This window comes from Loxodonta africana, chromosome 5 (genome assembly GCF_030014295.1).
Source record: "Loxodonta africana isolate mLoxAfr1 chromosome 5, mLoxAfr1.hap2, whole genome shotgun sequence".
Taxonomy (NCBI): domain Eukaryota; kingdom Metazoa; phylum Chordata; class Mammalia; order Proboscidea; family Elephantidae; genus Loxodonta; species Loxodonta africana.
This window is the reverse complement of record NC_087346.1, coordinates 57,276,634-57,297,698: the sequence shown is the minus strand read 5'-3', so window position 1 is coordinate 57,297,698 and position 21,065 is coordinate 57,276,634. Positions and strand designations below refer to the sequence as shown.

The window sequence follows — 21,065 nt, the reverse complement described above, 5'->3', positions numbered from 1 at the left end:
CCCCTATGGGAGACTAGGAGTTGAAATTTGATTTTAGAAGCAGCCAAGTTGCCTGGCCTAATTTAAAAGTTGGAAATGGATTTCTGAATTCTAGTACTTTCAATATGAAAATATAATGAAATTTTCATTCATACCAATTGAAACAATGTTAATATGATTTATTGAGTATTCTTAATTATAGAGTACATCTTTAAAGGAGTCTAAAACATTGAAGATCCTTAAATTATAAATATAGCAATTGAAATGATTTTAGAGTGATTCGGCCTGGACCTCCTCAAATGATGACAAATAGTTAACTAGTACAATGTAAATGAATTGTAGTGTATAAATGTGTTCTGTGGATTAATAATAGATCATTTTAAAATAATAAAAGGAAGTAAGAGTCAGTCATAGAACCAAATAAAGTTCTAGGAAATGGAGATTTTACACTCATGGCTTCACAGACGGACCAGAACTTCACTAAAAGGATAGACTCTCTAGGTTGTGTTTTAGTAGTTTGATGACCTATTAAAGAAGGAATAGTAGTATGTCTCAAGGATGGAAAGGGAAGTATATGCTGGAAACCTTGGAAAATGGATTTGGTTCAGTGTACTTCATTATAAATATCTGTGGTGATCTTTTTGCATCTACATGAGTGCCAATTGTCGTCATTGTCCTTCAGTAGTGAACTATGGCATTTTTTAATGCCAGTAATTCGTTTTATATAATTTTATTTTATGTTGACTATTTTATTATAAATGTTTTTACTCTAGAAAAATTAGAAAATACAAAAAACATAAAAAATAAAATTTAACGACCTATATATTTGCCAGCCTCAGATAATCACTGTTAACTTTATAAATGAATTTTCCAGCTTGCCTTTTTTTTTTTTTTAAAGTACAAATAGTTTATTTGGGAATTGCAGGTAAGGGGGTAGGGAAGTGACACAAGAAAAGGAGGGCAGCCAAGAAATGGTATATTGTGATGCCAGGTACCACAGTAGGCTATTGGGGTTTACTACTGTGGGGAAACTGGAAAATGGGTGTATGATTCTAAAGCCTCAGAATTATACCCCCAAGGGGCAAGAGAGCAAGGGAGTTTGTATACCATTTCCTATCAGTCCTGTAGGCTGAGGGCTTCCAAGGGTATATTAATTCCCCAGCATTTCTGCTCAGCCCCCTGCAATTCTGGAAAGAACCCTCAGAGTCAGAAGTACAGACCCTGGCGGTCGGAAGTTTTCTGGGGCACAATGAGGCAATAAGGCCCAAGGGGCATTGGTGGGGTGCCCTGAGAGAATCAGGGTTGTTTTTGGTGATCATTGTATTCCCAGGGCCTTACATGGGGCCTGGTGCATAGTAGGAACTCAGTAAATATGTGCTGAGTAAATGAACTTTTAGAACTCTGTGCAGGATTAGCACTTGTACCTTTCCATGGGCTCACCATACTCCTGAGAACAATCACCAAGAGTCTTCAGTTTACCAGGCCCTTGCCAGGCCACGTGGAGTGAGAAGGGGCTATGCATGGATGGGGGTGTCACGAGGGAGGGCACCCAGAGCCTGTCTCCCATGAAAAACCAGACCGTGCATCCCATGGAAAAAAGTGGGTCCAGGCGACACAGTGACAGTCCAGTTTGCTCTTTGTCATAGTTACCTACTGCCACCTTAGCAAAAAATACAAGTGGGTGACTTTAAAGGTCAGAAACTGATTTTTTCACAGTTTAGGAGGCTAGAAATCTAAATTCAGGACATGGCTCTAGAGGGAGGTCTTTCTTTGTCTTTTTCAGCTTCTAGTAGCTGCCAGCAACCCTTGGAGTCCCTGGGCTTGTGTGTCTGTTTTCATATGGCATCATCCCCTGTGTGTGTCTCTGTGTCTGTTCTGTTGCTTTTATAGCTCAGAGATGATAAGATCTAGTACCCACCCTACTCTGGTATGACCTGATTAACCTAACAAAAGAAAAACCTATTTCCAAACAGGATCACAGCCACAGGTACAGGGACTAGGACCTCAGTACGTATTTTGGGAGGACACGGTTCAATCCACAACAATAAGTTATTCATTTACAAAATTGTAACCATATTTTGTATATAATGTGTATAATGTCCTGGTTTTTTGTAATAAAAATTATGAAAGAATATATTCCCATATATTAACTGCTCTTTGAAAATAAGATTTTTAATGGCTCCAACTCTTTCTCTCAATCCAAAGAAATAATTCCTTGCAAAACCAACTCCCCAAAACTTAACTAATTAGAATCTGCCCCAAGTCTGTTATGCTTGATGTGTTTAACTGTAGGGCCAGTATTGACTGGAATCCATGTTTTATGGTCTAAATTTTAGACACTCATTTGAGTACACACTTAGTAGAGTCCTCAGGTTACAGCTGATTTCCAAGACCCTAAACATGTGCAGACTGATTGGATTATACTGATTGTATTATTGCTTCCATAATGCACCAAAGTGTAGGTTTGTTTTAGTTTTAAAATGCTTCCCCCTTCCCACATGACATTTCCAAGATAATACTGTGAAGCGTTTATAAATTAATGTTTCCTGACACCCTTTGAAAGAAAGCAGAATATACAGCAGCAAGCATTTATGAAATGCCTGGTTTATTCACCACGTGTATAATGTTTAAACAACATAGTAATCATTCCTTAAATAAATTTATTGATGTGTGTTTGTGAAAAATCCACATATTATAGTGAATTGATTGAGGTGATTTGTGAGTCTGTCCTTTAAAGGAAAAACTCAAGGCAAAGGAAAAGCATGTGTCGACATTGGGTGAGTTTTACAGGTCTGTGTTAGTATAGCTATTTAAAATAAGCATATATGCATTTATTATCTTTTTTGACATCCAATTACCTTTCTGTACCAGGAGGTCATCAGTGCTTTGAAACAAACTTGGCATGTTTCCTGCTTTGTGTGTGTAGCCTGTGGAAAACCCATTCGTAATAATGTTTTTCACATGGAGGATGGTGAACCCTACTGTGAGACAGGTAAGACCGTGAATCCTTTAGTCTTAAGTCTTGAAAAAATGTAAAACGTTAACCGTCATATTGCTGTTAAGTTGAAAGAAAATACTAGGCAGAGTGGTTTTCCTAATTGTGTTTGGGACAGTTAATGTTGCTGTAAATATATAGCAAAAAAACTGTGTCAACTTTTTATGTGACTTTGTCAAAATACATACTCCCAACTTCATTATAAGATTTGAACCTGTAAACATGACTTTGTAGGAAAAATTTTTTGCTTGAATCCCCAATAATTTATGGCTATAAATTGTACCAAGTTGTGTACCTTAAAGCCACCTCTTACACTCCAGTAGTGAATTTTGAGTGGTTATAAACATGAAAAGTGGTTAACTCTTGAATATGATATTGATTTCCTATTTAAGGCAACTCCTTTGAAAATAAATTTCAAATCTCTTATTACCATTACGGAATGGGAAGGTACTCCTGGCTTGGATTGCTCGCTTAGTAAAGTTATTCTTAATAAACCAGGCTTTAAGGACCTATTTACTACATTTCCTTCTCAAAGGCTGTAAGCAAACTTTTGTAACACTTATTTATTAATATTGCCCTTATTTACATATTACTACTACACGTACATGTTTCAAAAAATGAAACATTTTTCCCTTATCATGCCTCCACTCATGCCACTTCATTCCCATGACTAAGTTTTATTGCAGTTCTACCTTGAAGTTCAAGGTGTGGTGTTTGAAGAAGAGACTATTATTGCAGGGTAGTCAAAGGAGCAGTCAGTTTCTAATCAACATCACTCTAATCCTCTAATCTTCTTTGCACACTTAATGTTCTATTTTCACCTCCCTTTTGGCTCCTTAGGACCAACCTAAATCTATTCCAGACTCTCCACGAGGAAGCCTCAGAAATTCCAGTGAAGTGCCCTATGGGCCATTTTAGAACAGGTTGGCTGCAGGCTGCCTACCCTAATTCAACCCAAGTATTTCATATTTTGGAATTCCTCTTAATTTTCCTGAAGAAAGAATTGCTTTTTTGTTTTGTTTTGTTTTGTTTTGTTTTGTTTTAGAAGCTTTGCAAGACATTTTGACTATCAGATAATCCCTGTCTACCCAAAACACATGTAAAGCTATTTAATACCAGATTTAATATATTCCTTAAAACCTTTTTTTTAAGAATTCAAAGAATTGCATATAGAAAGGGAATAATATTATCAAAGGTTTATTTAAATGTTGCTTCTGATAAACTTGACCTATTCTTACTTTTGTTTTTCTTTAACCTACCAAACCTGTTCTTAACTCAGTCTTCCCCATCTCAATAAATGGCCTCACTGTTCACGAATCAAAAACTTAGGCATCTTCTTGGGTTCTGCTCTTGCTCTAGTTCTTCCCTTATCCAGTCCCATTAGGAAATCCTCACAATTCCATATGTTGAATTTACTGCCACCATTAAATCTAACTCACTCTTACCCTTTGCCTGGACGTTATAATAGACAACTAAATGATATCTCTTCTTCCCCCTAACCTCAAATAGTATCTACGCCGCTGTTACGGTAATGTTTTAACATGTGAATCAGGTTGTGTTTGAAACCCTTCAATGGCTTCCACTTGGCCCTAAAATAAAAACTATACCATACCCCTTACCACTGCTTTTCCAACCTCATCTCCTAACACTTTACCTTTTGTACATGGTTCTAACCATACTCGGCCTCTTTGCTATTTTTGAGCATGCTAAGATCTTTTCTGTCTCAGGGCTTTAGTACTTCTTGTTTCTTTTAACCAGAATGTTCTTCCCCAGATATTCTTTGGTGGTTCTTTCTTACTCTTCAAGTCTCATCACAACTACTACCCTCCTATGTGATGTAGTACCCTTACACCTCTCGCCCTTATACACACCATTATCCTATATCACTTGACGGTTGCCTTTCCTTCGTGGCACCTATCGCAATCTGAAATTATTTATCATTTATTTTTTTAAATATAATAAGTGGTGATATCTTGTTTCCACTGAGCATATACTCCACATGAAGGAGTAGCCACATCTGTCTTCTTCATCACTGTACCCCATTGCCTAAAACACTGCCTGAAATGCAGTAGGACTTTATGGATAGGTACTGAGCAAATGGTACTGAGGAACTCAGAATAGTGAAGATTGCTAAGACGAGTGAATCAAGTTGCAAATGATGGCCTACTTTCTCCTCCAACATTTTGAATTAAAAATGTCGAAAGGCCAAACAGTGAACCATGAGTAAACACAGTAGTAAAAGTATCTGCATAAAAGAATATAAAATGCAGATACTTTCCTATTTAGTAACAGCAGAGAAACGTCTTGTGAGAACTACTTTCTTCAGAAGGAAATCCTCTTAGTGTTTTATAAGCAACCTGTGTAAAGTTCTGGCTAAGAATTTGCATCATGAAGTCATAAAATTGAAAAGAAAATAAAGCAAAAGGAATTGTGGCTAATATTGTAATACAGTCCAGCTACAAACTCAGTCATGACACTTATTCATGGAAGTTGCCTGTAACTTTTTTTTTTTCCTCACCAAGTCAGATACATTACAGAATTTGCCAGTATTAGACATTTATTCTTGATTTATAGCAATTAGTCTTACTGTTGCTAATTACTGGAAATCTTGTATTTTTTTGGAATAGTCATGTCTAGCGAGAACTTATCAGAGAACAGTGTTTTTTCTTCACATATATTTGGGCATTTAAGTAATTAGAGAGAAGTGAGAGTATTACATGGGAAAATATAATAAAAAATGTTAAGTCATGTAAATAATTTTACCAAGAGAAACATGAAACATGCTAAACATATATTTCAACGTATGGTATGTCATTTCCTTAAAATTTTTAATTACTATCATCTTTATTTCCATCAGTTTTAAACACTGATAGTATTGTTTACATATAGAAATAAACATGGCTTTGCAGTTTACCAAGATTTTTCACATATTATCTCATTTAATCTGGATTTTGTTGTCATTCTAAAAGTGTATTTTCGTATGAAACTAATCACATATGAAAAGGCAAAGCTGTGTATGGACACATTTACAATAAAGGAATTTGCCAATACTGAGAGTGGGCCAAGTCAACATTTCCACCACTTTTGTATTTTCCGTTGAGTTTAACAGGTGTTTATTATGTGCAGTCTAGTACTTGCAGCTGCTGTTTTAAGTTTTTGGAATATAAAGATGAGGAAAGTCACTGTACCTGCTCTCCGCAATCTTGCAGCCTAGTAAAGGAGTCAGATCTTTAAACTTCCGTAACATCTCTTTAAATGATTAGGCCCTCTCTTCTTCATTTAACAAGGCAAAGGAGCTTCACCCTGTGCCTGGCTTTAGTCCTTGAAGTCTTGAAATTTTAAGCAGGTTTGCCAGTATTTCAAAAATGTATTACTTTTGTTTACATCTGCTAATTGCTTGTGGCCCTCAAATATATGTATATTTCCTTAAGCTATCTTTCAAATAGAAGGTTCTTTTTTATCCCAGCATGGTAAACCAATGTAAGATCTTAAAGTACTCAGAAATGCACCAAGTTAGGAGTACAAAACAAAACAGAAGAATGCCTTATGTTTAAATTTTGCATGTTCAGGTGTTTGTTAAGTGAATTTGAGTGAGTGAATGAATAGATAGATGGTTCACTTTGTTGTATTTAAATTACGTTTCTCCTTTGTCCCCCCAATACAGATTATTATGCTCTCTTTGGTACCATATGCCGTGGGTGTGAATTTCCCATAGAAGCTGGAGACATGTTCCTGGAAGCTCTGGGCTCTACTTGGCATGACACTTGCTTTGTATGCTCAGTAAGTAAACTCTGTTTTCTAAGTAAAGGAGCACAGCACAGCCAGTTCTAGCCTAAGGAATTCATGGAAATAACAGCTCTTAATATCATTCAGTTCTTCAAATTTTGAGAAAAAAAAATATTTTTACAGTGATTTTAGAAGTTGTGTAATAAAAATTTTGGCACCTTTTGAAATTATCGAGCATACAATAAGATGCATACCCCTTTAGAGAAAATACTATTAATAGGGCTCTTTTTTTTTTTTTTTTGTCTATACAGAGCAGATATGTATGCCTTAAAACTGTAAGATCCCTTTACTTTTTTAAGCTGTTTTCTTATGTAAGGAATGTTTTAGTAGTTTTAGGAAATATTAGGTACCTCTTAAAGTAGAAATACACAATTACAAAAATCTGTTGTTGAATTAACACTGGGAGTAAACTATATGTTGATCCATTTCCTTCCTTAGCGGTGAAATAGGTAAATATTTTACTACATGTTTATTACTGGTTTAAAGAGAAAAAAATATTTATGGTCATTAGCAATAGACCATGAATATTCTTTCCTTTTTGAGCCTATTGTAAATATGTAGTAAAATATTGACCAGTTTCATTTGATACTTTATTAATATTTTTACTTTATTTTTAATACTAGGGAGAGATTTAGAAATTAATATTAACCTAAGGATTTTTTTAAATTATTATTTTAATTTAGAAAATAAATATCTAGTAAAGGTGCTTTCTTTAGATGTGTGATTTTTTATTAGATTTAATGTAGCTAACAATTCTCAATTCCCATTTTATTGTAGGAAAAAAAAGTAATGTTAATTGAAGTCAAATGATTTTTCCAGACATGACCCTTGAACCCTGTCTTTATTTAACTCATCCATACTTTAGACTTTATAAAACCTATAAACAACTGCTTTGAGATGAGTCTCCTTCTCTTCTTCTCAGTTAGAGCTGCTTGTGAGTATTATAATTAACAAAGGCAGTAGGAAAGACAAGAAGACATAAACGTGGATAGTTAACTGACTATATAAAAATCCAGCAGCCAGATGTTGACCAGAGTTCTCACTATAAGAGACAAAGAAATCGAAAAGAAGTACCAAGTATCCTATGCCTGTATATTTGGGGGCAAGCTAAAGTTGGGCTTGAGAAAGTTTGGCAAAGCAATTAAGTTGAGCTTTTGTTTTCAGTACTTTGGTTCTACATAATAGGAAGTAGATTTAATGTATTGATTAGAATTTAGGGAGAAAAAGTACATTTAATGTGACCCCTTTACATACTAATTTTTTCGTTAGGGTTAAGTGCTTTCCTTCCGATAAAGAAAAATAACGATTAGTGATTTAAACAAATTAGAATATATTCCAGGTAAAAGCCAGCCTTCATTACTTTTGGAAGATTACCTGAAATGTCATAGAAGTCATGAAATACCAGGGTGTCTTAACACAAGCCATCTAAAATGCTCTGCCATATTGTCCGTTGGGGGAACAGTCACCTTCTTTTGTGAGGCATACTTGATAAAATAATGATATTCTCTTAAATAATGCTTCTTTTTCAGGTGTGTTGTGAAAGTTTGGAAGGTCAGACCTTTTTCTCCAAAAAGGACAAGCCACTTTGCAAGAAACATGCTCATTCTGTGAATTTTTAAAAGTCGACAGTTGAGGAGAAGAGAAGAAATTTGATGAGAAGCAGAATTAAAATTACCAATTAATTTTTAGATGGAATATTTATATGGAGTTTGAAAAATAATAGTGGCCCTGAAGGGATAAGTTCCAGCTTTAAAAACCAAGTCTATGAGGACATGTTTGGCTTCATAAAGTAAAGAGACAGTTTGGCATTTATTATTACTTTTTTTCCCTGTGTTTTCTGCCCATGAAATAGATTTTATAAAAACCAATTTCCTGGTTGACTCTTAAACTCCTCTTAGAATTAGTGAAGAATTAAATTTTAGAGTAAAAACTTCAGCTTCTATGCTGAGATAATTATACTTTCTTGTTAGTTTTGCATAAATCTGTAAAAGGCAATGGAAGTGCCTTATACTTTGTCATTAAGAGAATCATTGCATTAAAAACTAATACGTGTCTATCTTTAAAACACTAAATAGGAGTTTAAACAGAGTTTTATCAATAGTAGGTGTTAATTTTTAAAAAACAGTATTTTGTTTCCTTACAGTTGATCATTCTAATAGGAGAGGCTAATGAGACTTTTTTCCAATGAAATTTTTTTATCAAAATATCATTCTTAGAAGAGATGTTATATTTTTCTCCCACCCCGCCCTGCAGCTACCATATAGCTTATAAATCTCAAAGTTTTGCCTTTTATTAGACTTTGAGTGTTTCTATTCGTTTTCTATGTTTCATCGCCTCATTATTCAAACTCCATTTTTTCCTCTTCCCTTATACTGAGGTAAAGTGCCAATAACCTTGGGCCCTGAATTAGTTTTCTGTCTCTTTAAAGAGATTAAGTAAAAAAGAATGTTGTTGGGAGTTTATGGTAAATCAGAGGATTGTACCAAAAAATAAAAATTTCCGCCTTTCAGACAATAAATCAATTAGATCAGTTTCAAAGATCTACTGTTGACCAATGAGGGTTTGACAGCTCTTTTTGCAGAATAATCTGTTTTGTTTTGTTTTTCCTTTAATTCTAATTAGAAAGATAACCAGAAGACTGACTTGGGCATGTGATAAGATCTAGATTTTTTTTTTTTTAATAGTTCTCTAGGAAACCCTGATGGTGTAGTGCTTAAGAACTGTGGCTGCTAACCAAAAGGTCAGCAGTTCGAATCCACCTGGCACTGCTTGGAAACCCTATGGGACAGTTCTACTCTGTCCTTTAGGGTCACTATGGGTCAGAATCGACTCAAGGGCAAGGGGTTTAGTTTCTTTTTTTTCTCTCAGTAATAAGTGAACTACTTCCAATGTAATCATGAAGTTTGGATAGCTTTTATTCACAGAGGTTTGGTAGTGTAGAACGGGAACGTGATTAATTACTCAGGTGGGCCCGTTATTTGTTTTCCTAATTTGGGCACAGAATTATGTAGATACTACATAGGGATAGAGAAATAACTGTGGTAAAATAGTGGATCCTGTTGATATTTGCTCAGTGAGAAAAAAGATTATGGCATTTGATAATTTTTCTCTGCTTCTAGAATGAATGAAAAGCCATGATCCCACTAAATTACAATATAAATCTGTTTGGGGTAGTGAGCTTTTAAAGTTGAGACAGATCCTGAAGTCCTTCCTGCCCCATCACTCACTAACAACTTCACTTCCATTGTGCGCATGTTTGTTATAGAGGGACAATATTTGTTTAACCTCCCTAAGAACTTTGAAGGCATCTGTCCTGAAAGCTGTTAATTTATGGTCTAGCGGATTTATATCATATTCAGATAATAATTAACTGGGGATAAAAGAATTGGAAGGGGGACACAAAGTGGCAAACTGAGTGCTCTACCAATAGCAACCCAAAACTACCTCCTCACCCTGCATCTTGTGGGGAGGCAGGAAGTTTCTTTGGAAATAACGTGCTGGAACTGATTGTGCATTATTTCTCATTGCTGCTGAAACCACCTACAGAAGACATGCTGGCTGATGACCATTGTCACGTATCTTAATGTCAGACTTTTGCTTTATATAGTACAAAATAAATTGGTGGTTTTGTTTTAGTGTGGTAGAAATTTTTGTTTGGTTTTGCCTTAATAGATTTTATGCCAGGATCATATTTGATAAGTCAATGGCATGGGGTATTTTCTTCAAAGAATTTGACCTGGATTTCTTACAAAGTTATCTTACATTAAGGATTTTATTTTCATTAGACCTTTCTTTCTACATTTATTCATGGAGCATAATTTTGCATTTCTCTAAATTTTATCCCTAAAAGGGTAATGATGCTTCCAAATCATTTTGTCTTTGTGCTTTGCCCCCCTCTTCTGTGGCAGAGCTTTATATTTGTTCTTAAAACAGTTAATCCTGTGAAATAAATACTGAACATATCCCAGAAGAATCTCTGTATTTTCCAGTGGGGAATGCCATAGTTAATACACCAGCGTTAATCTTTTAATAACTGGCAGAGCACTTTATTCTTCTGGTGAGCTCCCTGAATATTTATTTTCCTGAATATAAATATTCCATGTCAGTAGCGTTTTTTATTATTACTTCTTCACTGTAGAGCATTCACTGTTAGTCTCTCTAGATGTGTATCTTAGAATGCTGTACTTGATAATAACACACATTAAAATCACAGGACATCACTCTAAAATTTCTCCTACTTAGATTTCCCAATTTCAGGATTTTAGTGATAGGTTCAGATTTATAAAAATTCTCTAGACTTAAATGGTTCCAATGTTACCCTCTGAAGTAGCAACATAAACTTTCCCTCTGCTTATGTTTATGGTAGCAAACATATGTTCTATGAATTCAGATTACATTTAAAATCTAAGACTAAAACCTAAATCATTTGGGATAGTCACAGTATTAAAACAAATAGAAGAGTTTAAACTTTAAAATATTAATGCAGTGTTGTGTTTAAAATTACCTATGGTAAAAATGTATTCATGGTACCATTTCAAGGGGTACTCTATTAGGACCACTTTTATAGGAAAGAGTTCTTCCTTTCTCCGTTCAAGAGTAAATGTGGCATTATATTAACATTTTTGTGACATTTGCAGTTTAGTCATCCCTGGTGAAGGGAGAGGCTTTTCAGACATAAGGAAAAATATACTGAATAATTTCCACAAATCTAATCTGGCCTTAGTGTGTCCCCCTCCCACTTACCCCCAAAAGTTTAGATTTGGATTCTCAATGTATCATTTGCCTTATCTGTTAATCTCTAACTTCTGTTTCTTTTAAGTTTTTAAAATTTTTATATATCTGTGCTGTTTTGCTTTTAGATACATTTTCTAACTGAAAAATCACAAGAGAAATATAATTGGGAAAGTAATACCTTAATGTGCACATAATAAATAAATGACTGCAGTGATGTAGACGAGCTCTCCTGGTTTTTCTTTGTGGGTGGTGAATGTTTCCATTACAAATCACGATGAGAAAGCCATGTGCCATAATCACAGGATAGAATGAGATGTATAATTTTCAGAAGAGTCCTTTTTTTATGATATTTGCCTATCAGAATGTCCTAGAAGTGAAACATTTGAAAATACTGTCACATTTATTCTACTTTTATTCATTTTTATGCTCTATACGTGGAATATACACAATAAATATTTCTGAATAAGTAGGTAGAATTTAAAAAATATATTACTCAAGTCATTTATTGGAATAGCCTATCATATTAAGTATTGTATTATATTCAAACACCATAACTCATAATCTACATTTTGCCTTAGTTACCTTTGTAACCAAGGTATATTACTTCATGCTTAACTCATCCCAATCACATTTGCTAACTATTCCATACCTAGGTAGGTTCACCTCTTCCTCATTTGTTTATTGGTTTTAGTAAGATTTTTTTCCCCACTGTATAAATTAAGAGGAGTGTTTCTGTTGCAGGCTGCATATTAGGAATAAAAGACAAATTCAAGTCTATTTGCTCACAGTATATTAAACTCCAGAAGCCAAATTTTAGGGGCATCAAGTCTGCATCTGACATTTTAATAGCTGCTGTTTGGTTTCTATCAATCACGTCATTGCACATTAAAATGCACCGACAAAATAAGAGATCTGTCATTCCTTCGTTAAGGAACAGTAATCCAGTACAAGACTTATAGGCTTAAGACTCAACAGTGTGTGTTCAAAATAAATCCCCATTCAGGGCTCAAACCAGAACAAGCCTCCCTGTTGCTCAGTGTTTTCTGGTCAAAATACCCCAATATAAGATTATCAAAGGCTTTCTTACAGAACTACATATAAAATCCTTTTTGCCAGAAAAAGCTTAACTGAGGTTGGCTGTTTCCTTTTTGGGTACTCTCAGACAAGATCTTGGTTATATCAGAAACACATAGGTACTGATGTATTATTAGCAGGCCTGGTGTTAATTAGGGAGAATTACCAGAAATAGTTTGCTTTGTGGAAATTTATTACAGAATCACACTTGACTGATGGCAGAATAGGAGTTGCTGAGAGAGAGCAGCTCCCACTCATAACCACTAATTAATAGGGTGTCGACATTCCACAGAGAAGGTTTCATCCCAAGTGTTGGAGCCTCATAGGGAAAATGGTTCCTTTGCAGCATTTAAAATTTAAAAGAGGAAAGGGGCTAGGACACATGGCTATCTAACAGCAGTCTCAGACTGATAAAATTTTATGTTGTACGTATGAATGCAAGTATTTAACTCAGTAAGTACCAACCCCAAAAATCTGTGGGAGAATCCCTTTTCTTTCCAAAAGTAAAAATCGACTTGTGTATTTATCACACTAAGGAGATAGTCATATTAATTTAATGTAAGAACCTGATTCAACTGTTTATTTTATGAAGAAAATTTAGAATAAACCATTTGTATTATATTATTGAACTTTTACTCTTTATTCCATGACTTAGAAGCTGCCTGAGTAGGTGGCAAGATTAAGAGAGGTGTGGCTTCTACACTTTGGACACAGAGTTGGGGAAAATAAGGTGAGTTTAGTGATTGGCCCTAATGGCAAAGCGCTGGGGGGGGGGGGGGGGGCTATTAAATGAAAATTTGCCAAGAAGGCAATTTTATTCCTGTTGTTGTAACTGCATGTAATCACACATGATAAAGCTTGGAGCTGTTGCTTAGTTTAGAAGAATAAGACATTTCCATGTCAGAAAACCACTGATCACTGACCTCAGGAAAATAAAGCAATTTAGAATTCACAGAGAGTGTAATTTTTCAATTTCTCTGCAGGCAAATTATAGCTCCCAAGGAAAACTACTTCTGTGCCAGGCATTGAGTGACATTGTCTCTTATGCATCCATGTTTCAAAGGACAAAGTTCCTGTTTCAAAATTGAATTCCAAATTATATTTTCATCTTTTTGTTCTAAATTGTCACCTTTGCTCTCTAGTTTAAATATACCTGGGTTTGTTTTCTTTTTTTTTTTTTCCTTTGTTTTGCTGGTAAAGCATACACAGCTCATGCTATTCTAACTTATTCAAAAACACCGTTTTTTATGTTTAAAATATTTTAACAGACTATATCTTTAGGTGTGTCTTGATTTTTTTTTCCTAGGGTATCACTAACATGCCAAATTGTTCCCTTAGTAAAAAGGACGGTAAATTGAACTTATCATGCCAGTATTAGTTTTGCGAAGCATGAATGGCTTTGTTTAGATGACCCTATATTAACATCATCTGACCCCGGAAGCTTTCTTCCCTGTTTGCTTAAAAACCCTGACAATCTCAGGCCTTCTTGGTTCAGTGAAATGGACAGCAGATTCCCTGGAGCTTCTCGAGTGTGAACTTAGAAATGTAAGTTAAATTAATTCTGGTTTTATCAGCTGAAACCATTTCGCTCTGCTAAATCATTATACTGCTGCTTAGTAATATTTCTGGCACCAGTATAAATTCATTGAATGAAAGTAACCTTAATTACAACGTTGGGTAGCACTGAAGTGAACCCAGTCTTTCTGTCCTGAGAAAAGATATAAATAAATCAGTGATGTGAATCTATTATAGTTTGGTTATGCCTGAATATCCAAGAAGTTCTACATGATCTTAACTGTATAACGTAGGTAATAAATTGTCATTTGTACTGTGTCATCGAGTCTATTTCAACTCATAGCAACCCTATAGGATAGAATAGAATTGCCCCATAGAGTTTCCTAGGTTGTAATCTTTATGGGAGCAGATTATCAGGTCTTTTCTGCTGCAGAGTGGCTGGTAGGCTAACCGCTGAGCTTTGGGTTAACCATGGCACCACCACAGCTTAGATAATGAATTAGGGCTTAGGGAAAAAAATATGTTTAATTATTCCTGGGGTATCAGTTTGGTCCAATCAGGAAACAAAACCACACAGTAATTTAAGCAGACGTTTAAAGAATTATTAAACTATGATGAGAGAGTAACTATGAAAATGTAGGAAACCCTGGTGGCATAGTGGTTAAGTGCTACAGCTGCCAACCAATAGGTTGGCAGTTCAGATCCACCAGGCGCTTCTTGGAAACTCTGTGGGGCAATTCTACTCTGTTCTATAGGGTCGATATCAGTCCGAATTGACTCTCCAGCAACAGGCAAGGGGTATGAAAATGTAAGGAGAACTCTAGAGGGTAACGTAGGGCCCAGAGAAAGTACCTAAGGAAGGACACACTTGGAAGGGGGGATCCCTTTCTCGAGGCTGGGGTTCAGACCTTGTTGGCAAAAATGTGCTTGAATTCTACTAAATGGCAGAGAAGTTTGGAGGTTGCTAAGGCCAGAGCTGGTCCTCAGTTGCTGGGCAAGGAGGAAACAACCCGCCATGATGGAGGCAAACAAAGGTTGATGGGCATTTGACCAAGAGGAGTTGAGGTGTTGCTGCCTGCGCGAGGCCTCGAACACACAGTATCCGGGTCAAAAGAGCAGTGGCAAGGTGGTCACCAGGCCAGGTCACCAACATGAAGTCATTGAGGAACTGCTCACCCTGGAGACACAGCTCGGCCAGGGTACCACTGGATGCCCTTCCATGCACGTACCATTGGCAAACCATGCAGGAGGAGCACAAGAAAGCAAAACGCAGCAACTGAAGCCCGGAAGAGAAGCCACCTTACCCTGTAGCAACCCTTTGGCACCTCTTGACATCATGCCCATTAAAAAGGAGAATAATATCACAGAACAAGTACTGAAGGGTGAATTTGGAGCCGAAAATCAGTAAATAGATAATTGATACATCTGGGTAGAAAATAAAACTTAAGATTCTCAGCTAAGTGGAAATATATCTTACCCAGAACATCAGTGCATATTCCTGGTGAACTGGGAAGTCTGCAAATTCTTTTTTCTCTTTTGTCACAATTGACTCTTCAAGGTCTACCATCCAAATACTCAGGATAACTAAATAGTTCTGAATATTTAAGAGATTTAGTTGGATATATATATATTAAGATATAACCAAAGAGGTTTTTTATAAGTTCACTTTATTATATTTTTATGCTTTTCCTACAATCGAAATGACAAAAACCCTTTTAATTGATGGTTCATGTTAATTAGGATTTCAGTTTATAGAAGTTCTTCTGTAGAAACTTAAATCATTCATATTCATTTCATATTCAGTAACAGAAAACAAGGATATTAACAATTTTCTCTTCACAATAAACTAAACCATGAGATCAAGCCAGAGGATCTATAATAATAGTTTATATTTCTGTGTCTTTGTGGTATATTTACATATCTGTTACACACTAGTACACACTAAGGTTCTAATTGGAGAAACTACGAGTCAAGTATTTAACCCACATTTTGGAGATGACAAAACTGAAACTCAGAGAAATTATTTTCCAGAAATATACAGTTATTAAATGGCAAATCTGAGACTTTGATTTTTTAATAAACTGCAGAGGGTATTTATTACATTATCCACATAGCCTTAGAGTCCCTGCTTTTAACAAGAACAATTCTCGTATGTTTTGTTAGCAAAGGATAGTTTTAGAAATGACTTAATTTTGATAGACTATGTAAACCTTAAAAACTGCACCCATCTGACTTGTGCAGTTGCCTGCCACACAGATGTCAAGATTTGGGAGGTTTGCAATTGGACCATCTGTTCTTCAAGGGTATTTGTGATGTGATTGACCTCTCTGCAACGCACCATTTGCTGTTCTTTGTGTTTTCACTACATTTCACAGTACACACGTGAGGGATATAAAACAAAGAACTGCAGGAATAATGAGAGTAAGTTGGTTTGAAGTGTATGTACCACCAAATGTGATACCGAACAAAGGAGAAGACCATAGGAAATGCAAAGAAAAAAAATTACTTCCACATAAAAAAAAAAAAAGTGGCCAATAATACCTATTTATAAGATGTTTGAAAACAGAATGATTGACAGCCAGCTAGTTGTTACCTTTGCAGTGCACTGGGTTCAGTTCCAGGCTGTGAGTCTGAGGAGGGGAAGAGGAAAAGGAGAGACCTCAGTGCACGTGAAGAGAAACTGCATATATGCCCAATTATACTGACAAGTTTGCATAAGATTCTTGGTTTTACTCAATTGAAATAAAATCTCTTTGCTATTTGGTAATTGCAGGCACCACTACTAAGTCCACTGAAGCATAGCTGGAAAATCCAGCTGCCCTCACATCTGTTTTGCATGACCTTTCAATCATCAGAAATACTTCTGCCACTAGAAATGGAAGTATGGGTAGGATATGGTTATGTGACTTTCTAAGCTATTGCTATGGAAAACATATTGAAACAAAATTCACGCATGCCATGTACTCTGCCCAGAAATTATAGACTTGTCTGGGTGGTGTTAAAGATTTGACCTATCTAGAGTGCTCACACCTGCTTCTTACATTAAAGTTGTTAATCCTTTGTTCAGAAAATGAGACATATTAAGAAATATGTGAATGGACCGTTACAGGTGAAATCTAAAGTGCTTAGGTTCTAAAACTGGTTTAGACAAAAACAATGTTGATGAAATAGAGTGTCTTAGACTTCTAACAATTGCTTTTAGTATATTTGAAAAACTTGTGTGGCTTGACTTCAAACTTCTTTGAGATCCATGACTTGGTTACAGTGCTTGCTTGAGTTCCAGGCTGTAACAGAAGTATTCTGAAAATGTTTGGTTACCCAAAATAAAAAAGAGGGAAAAATCACTAAAAAATCTTTTGGAAGGATTGTAATAAAGTTCACTCTTACACTAATAAATTTATTCTCACACTACGAGGAAGGGGAGACAGTGGAATATGTTCAAGACCTACAGTTAAGTTTATCTCAAGACCAAATTAAGCTGTTGTCAAAGTACAGCATTAACCAGTAATAATTGAATACAGCTATTATATGTAAATATATTATGAGTAAGGTGCTTAACCAGTTGCAGACCCAATTATTTTCTCCTTTAAATTTATTGTTGATACTATGTGTTCACTAATGGAAGACTGATTAAAGGACCAATTCAGAATTTTTGTTATGAGTTATGGATTTTGATACCCATTATCTGGGACAACATATGTTCCAGTGGACACTGGATGTAGTAAATCCTACCAATATGAGTCAATGATAAAATCAGTTTTTACTTTATTCTTTTTTTATTTCTTGAAAATTTGTAAAACATGAAGGCACCTGGCAATGACTACACATACATTTTATTCTAGTCTCTGTCTCCGTAGCCTTTTCATAATTTTTCATGAAACTTTTCAAAACATGGTACAATACATTCTTTCTTATTGCTAAAGCAGTACTTACATCCCAAATAAATAGAGCCAAGGGATTTTTTATCTCAGGAAAATTACCACTAGAATGCATTCTTTATCACCGCAAAAGCAGTACTGACAGGCCAAATAAATAAAATTAAAAAAATTTGAACCTCAGCAAAATTACCACTACTATATATTCTTCATTATAACAAAAGCAGTGCTAATACCCCTAGAATACTGCAGAAATGCTTACAGTGGTTCATTCCACCTCTTACACGTGCAAGCAGTGACTGGGCCCGAAGATTGAATGCAGAGTAAGAATAACCAATAGGAGTTCAAGTCTCTTGAAAAGTACCACTACAGTGCATTATTCCTTATTGCAAAGCTGCTGTTTAATATTCCAAAGCTAGAAAAGCAGGGAGCCAGTAACACCTGGAAACAATGAATGGCATCAGGGAGAAAATGGCCACTGTGGCTGAAAGAAGACTGGGGATAGCTTATTCTCCCTGTAAGTACCTTCTCATGAGAACATAGTAACTGGGAAACATAGTGAGGGGGCTTATCTCACAGAAATAAAAGCAAACCTGTCAAAAGTTTAGAAAATTCATACACCCAGAAGGCATCACCTAAGATAATGTGTAATCTACACAAAAATGAGGCTCCAACTCATGGTTCTTGAGTTTCACACATTTCATAACGCACCCACCTTGAGGCTAACCTTCCTTAAAATCAGGCTACCTCCTTCCCAAAGACTCCAGAGGAATAAAAAGTAGTTGGATACCTTAGGTCCCATGAGTTAGCAATGAAAAGGAGAAGTTGTTCAGGGGGAACACAGACCAAAAACAATCCAACCCATTTGTCATGGATTGAACTGTGTCCCCCCAAAATATGTGTCAACTCGGTTAGGCCATGATTCCCAGTATTGTGTGGTAGTCCTCTATGTTGTGATTGTAATTTTATGTTAAAGAGGATTAGGGTAGGATTGTAACACCCTTACTAAGGTCACATTTCTGATCCACTGTAAAGGGAGTTCCCCAGGAGTGTGGCCTGCACCACCTTTTATCTTACAAGAGATAAAAGGGAAGCAAGCAGAGAGGGGGGACCTCATATTCCCAAGAAAGCAGTAAATAAAATTAAAAGAATTTGAATCTCAGGAAAATTACCACTACTATATACTCTTCATTATAAAAAAAAGCAGTACTAACAGCCCTGGGAGCAGCACACATCTTTGGACTGGAGGTTCCTGTGTGGAGAAGCTCCTAGACCAGGGGAAGATTGATGAGAACAACCTTCCTCCAGAGTCAACAGAGAAAGGACGCTTTCCCCTGGAGCTGCTGCCCTGAATTTGGACTTCAAGCCCACTAGACTATGAGAAAATAAATTTCTTTTTGTTGAAGCCATCCACTTGTGGTACTTCTGTTATAGCAGTACTAGATAACTAAGACACCATTGCAGTAGAATGGATTCTGACTCATGGTGACCATATAGGACAGAGCAGAACTGTCCCATAGGGTTTCCAAGGCTGTAATCTTTACAGAAGCAGACTGCCACATCTTTTTTCTCGAAGAGCGGCTGGTGAGTTCCAACCATCGATCTTTCTGTTAGTGGTTGAGCTCTTTAACCATTGCACCACCAGGGCTCCTTCAAGAGGTACACAGGCCCTGCCATTTGATAGACCTACCTGAGCATGATTCTTGACCACACTCAGATTGAACTTATACATGGGGCTGCCCCAGGCTGGCTCATAGTTTAGATCACCTCTAAATCAATATTAATGCTTTTTTTAAAAATTACTATTCAACATTTATTTAGAGGAGGGGCTAAACACTATGTTGGGGAGAAAGGGGGAGTGAAGAGTCACTGGAAGCATGAATTGGCCTCTTAAAATGCTCTGATCCATTTAACTGCCCCAAACTTGCCCACCCCACTCCCTAAAGCAGCCCTCAGCCAAGAGTTACCTGGTGGTACTCTGGAATCTTCCATAGAAGTCTCAACCCCCGACTCTAAAATTCTTATCAGAGTATCCCCTCCACTCCATGAAGGTCTCACACCAAGAACTATCCTAGTAAACTACACTTTCGTCCACATCATGACATTTCCAGTGATGTTTTAGAGTTGCTCATGGTTTGGCACTGGGGCAATTGCTTGCCAGGCCCACTTCTTTAACTGGCATTCCCTCATTTATGACATTAGAAAAGCTGCATCACACGGTTCAGCCTGTGTTTCTTCACTGGTGTGTCCCTCCTTCGCTATCTTGGGGGATAATAATTCTTGAGTGTCTTGGAGAAATTTAGGGAGTCTTAAAAGAGTCCTGTTGAAACCCATTGCCATCAAGTTGATTCCGACTTACAGTGACCCTATAGGAAAGAGTAGAGCTGCCCCCATAGGGCTTCCAAGGCTGTAATCTTTACGGAAGCCAACTGCCACATCTTTCTCCCACAGAGCAGCTAGTGAGTTTGAACCACTAACCTTTTGGTTAGCAGCTGAGTGCATAACCAACGCAACACCAGGCCTCCTTTTAAGTGAGACAGGGTATGTGAATGTACCAGATCTCTGAGCATCTTAACCAGTCTCTTTCTAGGAGATACTAACAAGTATTATCCAAACGTCCAAAATCAAATAAATTTGAGTATTACTCATGTACATGGGAAAGACGGACAGTGAATAAGGAAGACCAAAGAAGAATTGATACCTTTGAATTACAGTGTTGACATAGAATATCGACTATACCATGGACTGCCAGAAGAGTGAACAAGTCTATCTTGGAAGACATATAGCCAGAATGTTCCTTAGAAGCAAGAAAGGCAAGACTTCATCTCATGTACTTTGGACGGGTTTTCAGGAGAAAACAGTCCCTGGAGAAGGACATCATGCTTGGTAAAGATGAAAAAGAGGAGGACCCTCAACAAGATGGATTGACACAGTGACTACAGCAATGGACTCAAACACAGCAATGATTGTGATGATGACACAAGACCAAGCAGTGTTTCATTGTGTCATACGTAGGGTCACTATGAGTCAGAATCGACTCATGGCACCTAAAAACAACATCAGCTATCTCAAAGATTCACAATGAATATTTAAGCTGAATAGTCTTG

At 36.4% G+C, this 21,065-nt stretch overlaps 1 protein-coding gene across 6 annotated transcripts in view; it reads left to right on the top strand.

Moving 5' to 3' along the window:
- PDLIM5 (PDZ and LIM domain 5) overlaps positions 1 to 11,712 on the top strand; it is a 247,339-nt gene extending 235,627 nt beyond the window's left edge. For all 6 annotated transcript variants that reach the window (XM_064285529.1, XM_064285528.1, XM_064285533.1 and 3 more), the window contains 3 exons: positions 2,851 to 2,971; positions 6,639 to 6,754; positions 8,290 to 11,712. In XM_064285529.1, coding sequence (XP_064141599.1) covers positions 2,851 to 2,971; positions 6,639 to 6,754; positions 8,290 to 8,379 — 327 coding nt within the window. In that variant the 3' untranslated portion in view covers positions 8,380 to 11,712. The remainder of the gene's footprint in view (positions 1 to 2,850; positions 2,972 to 6,638; positions 6,755 to 8,289) is intronic.
- Positions 11,713 to 21,065: the final 9,353 nt, after the last annotated feature.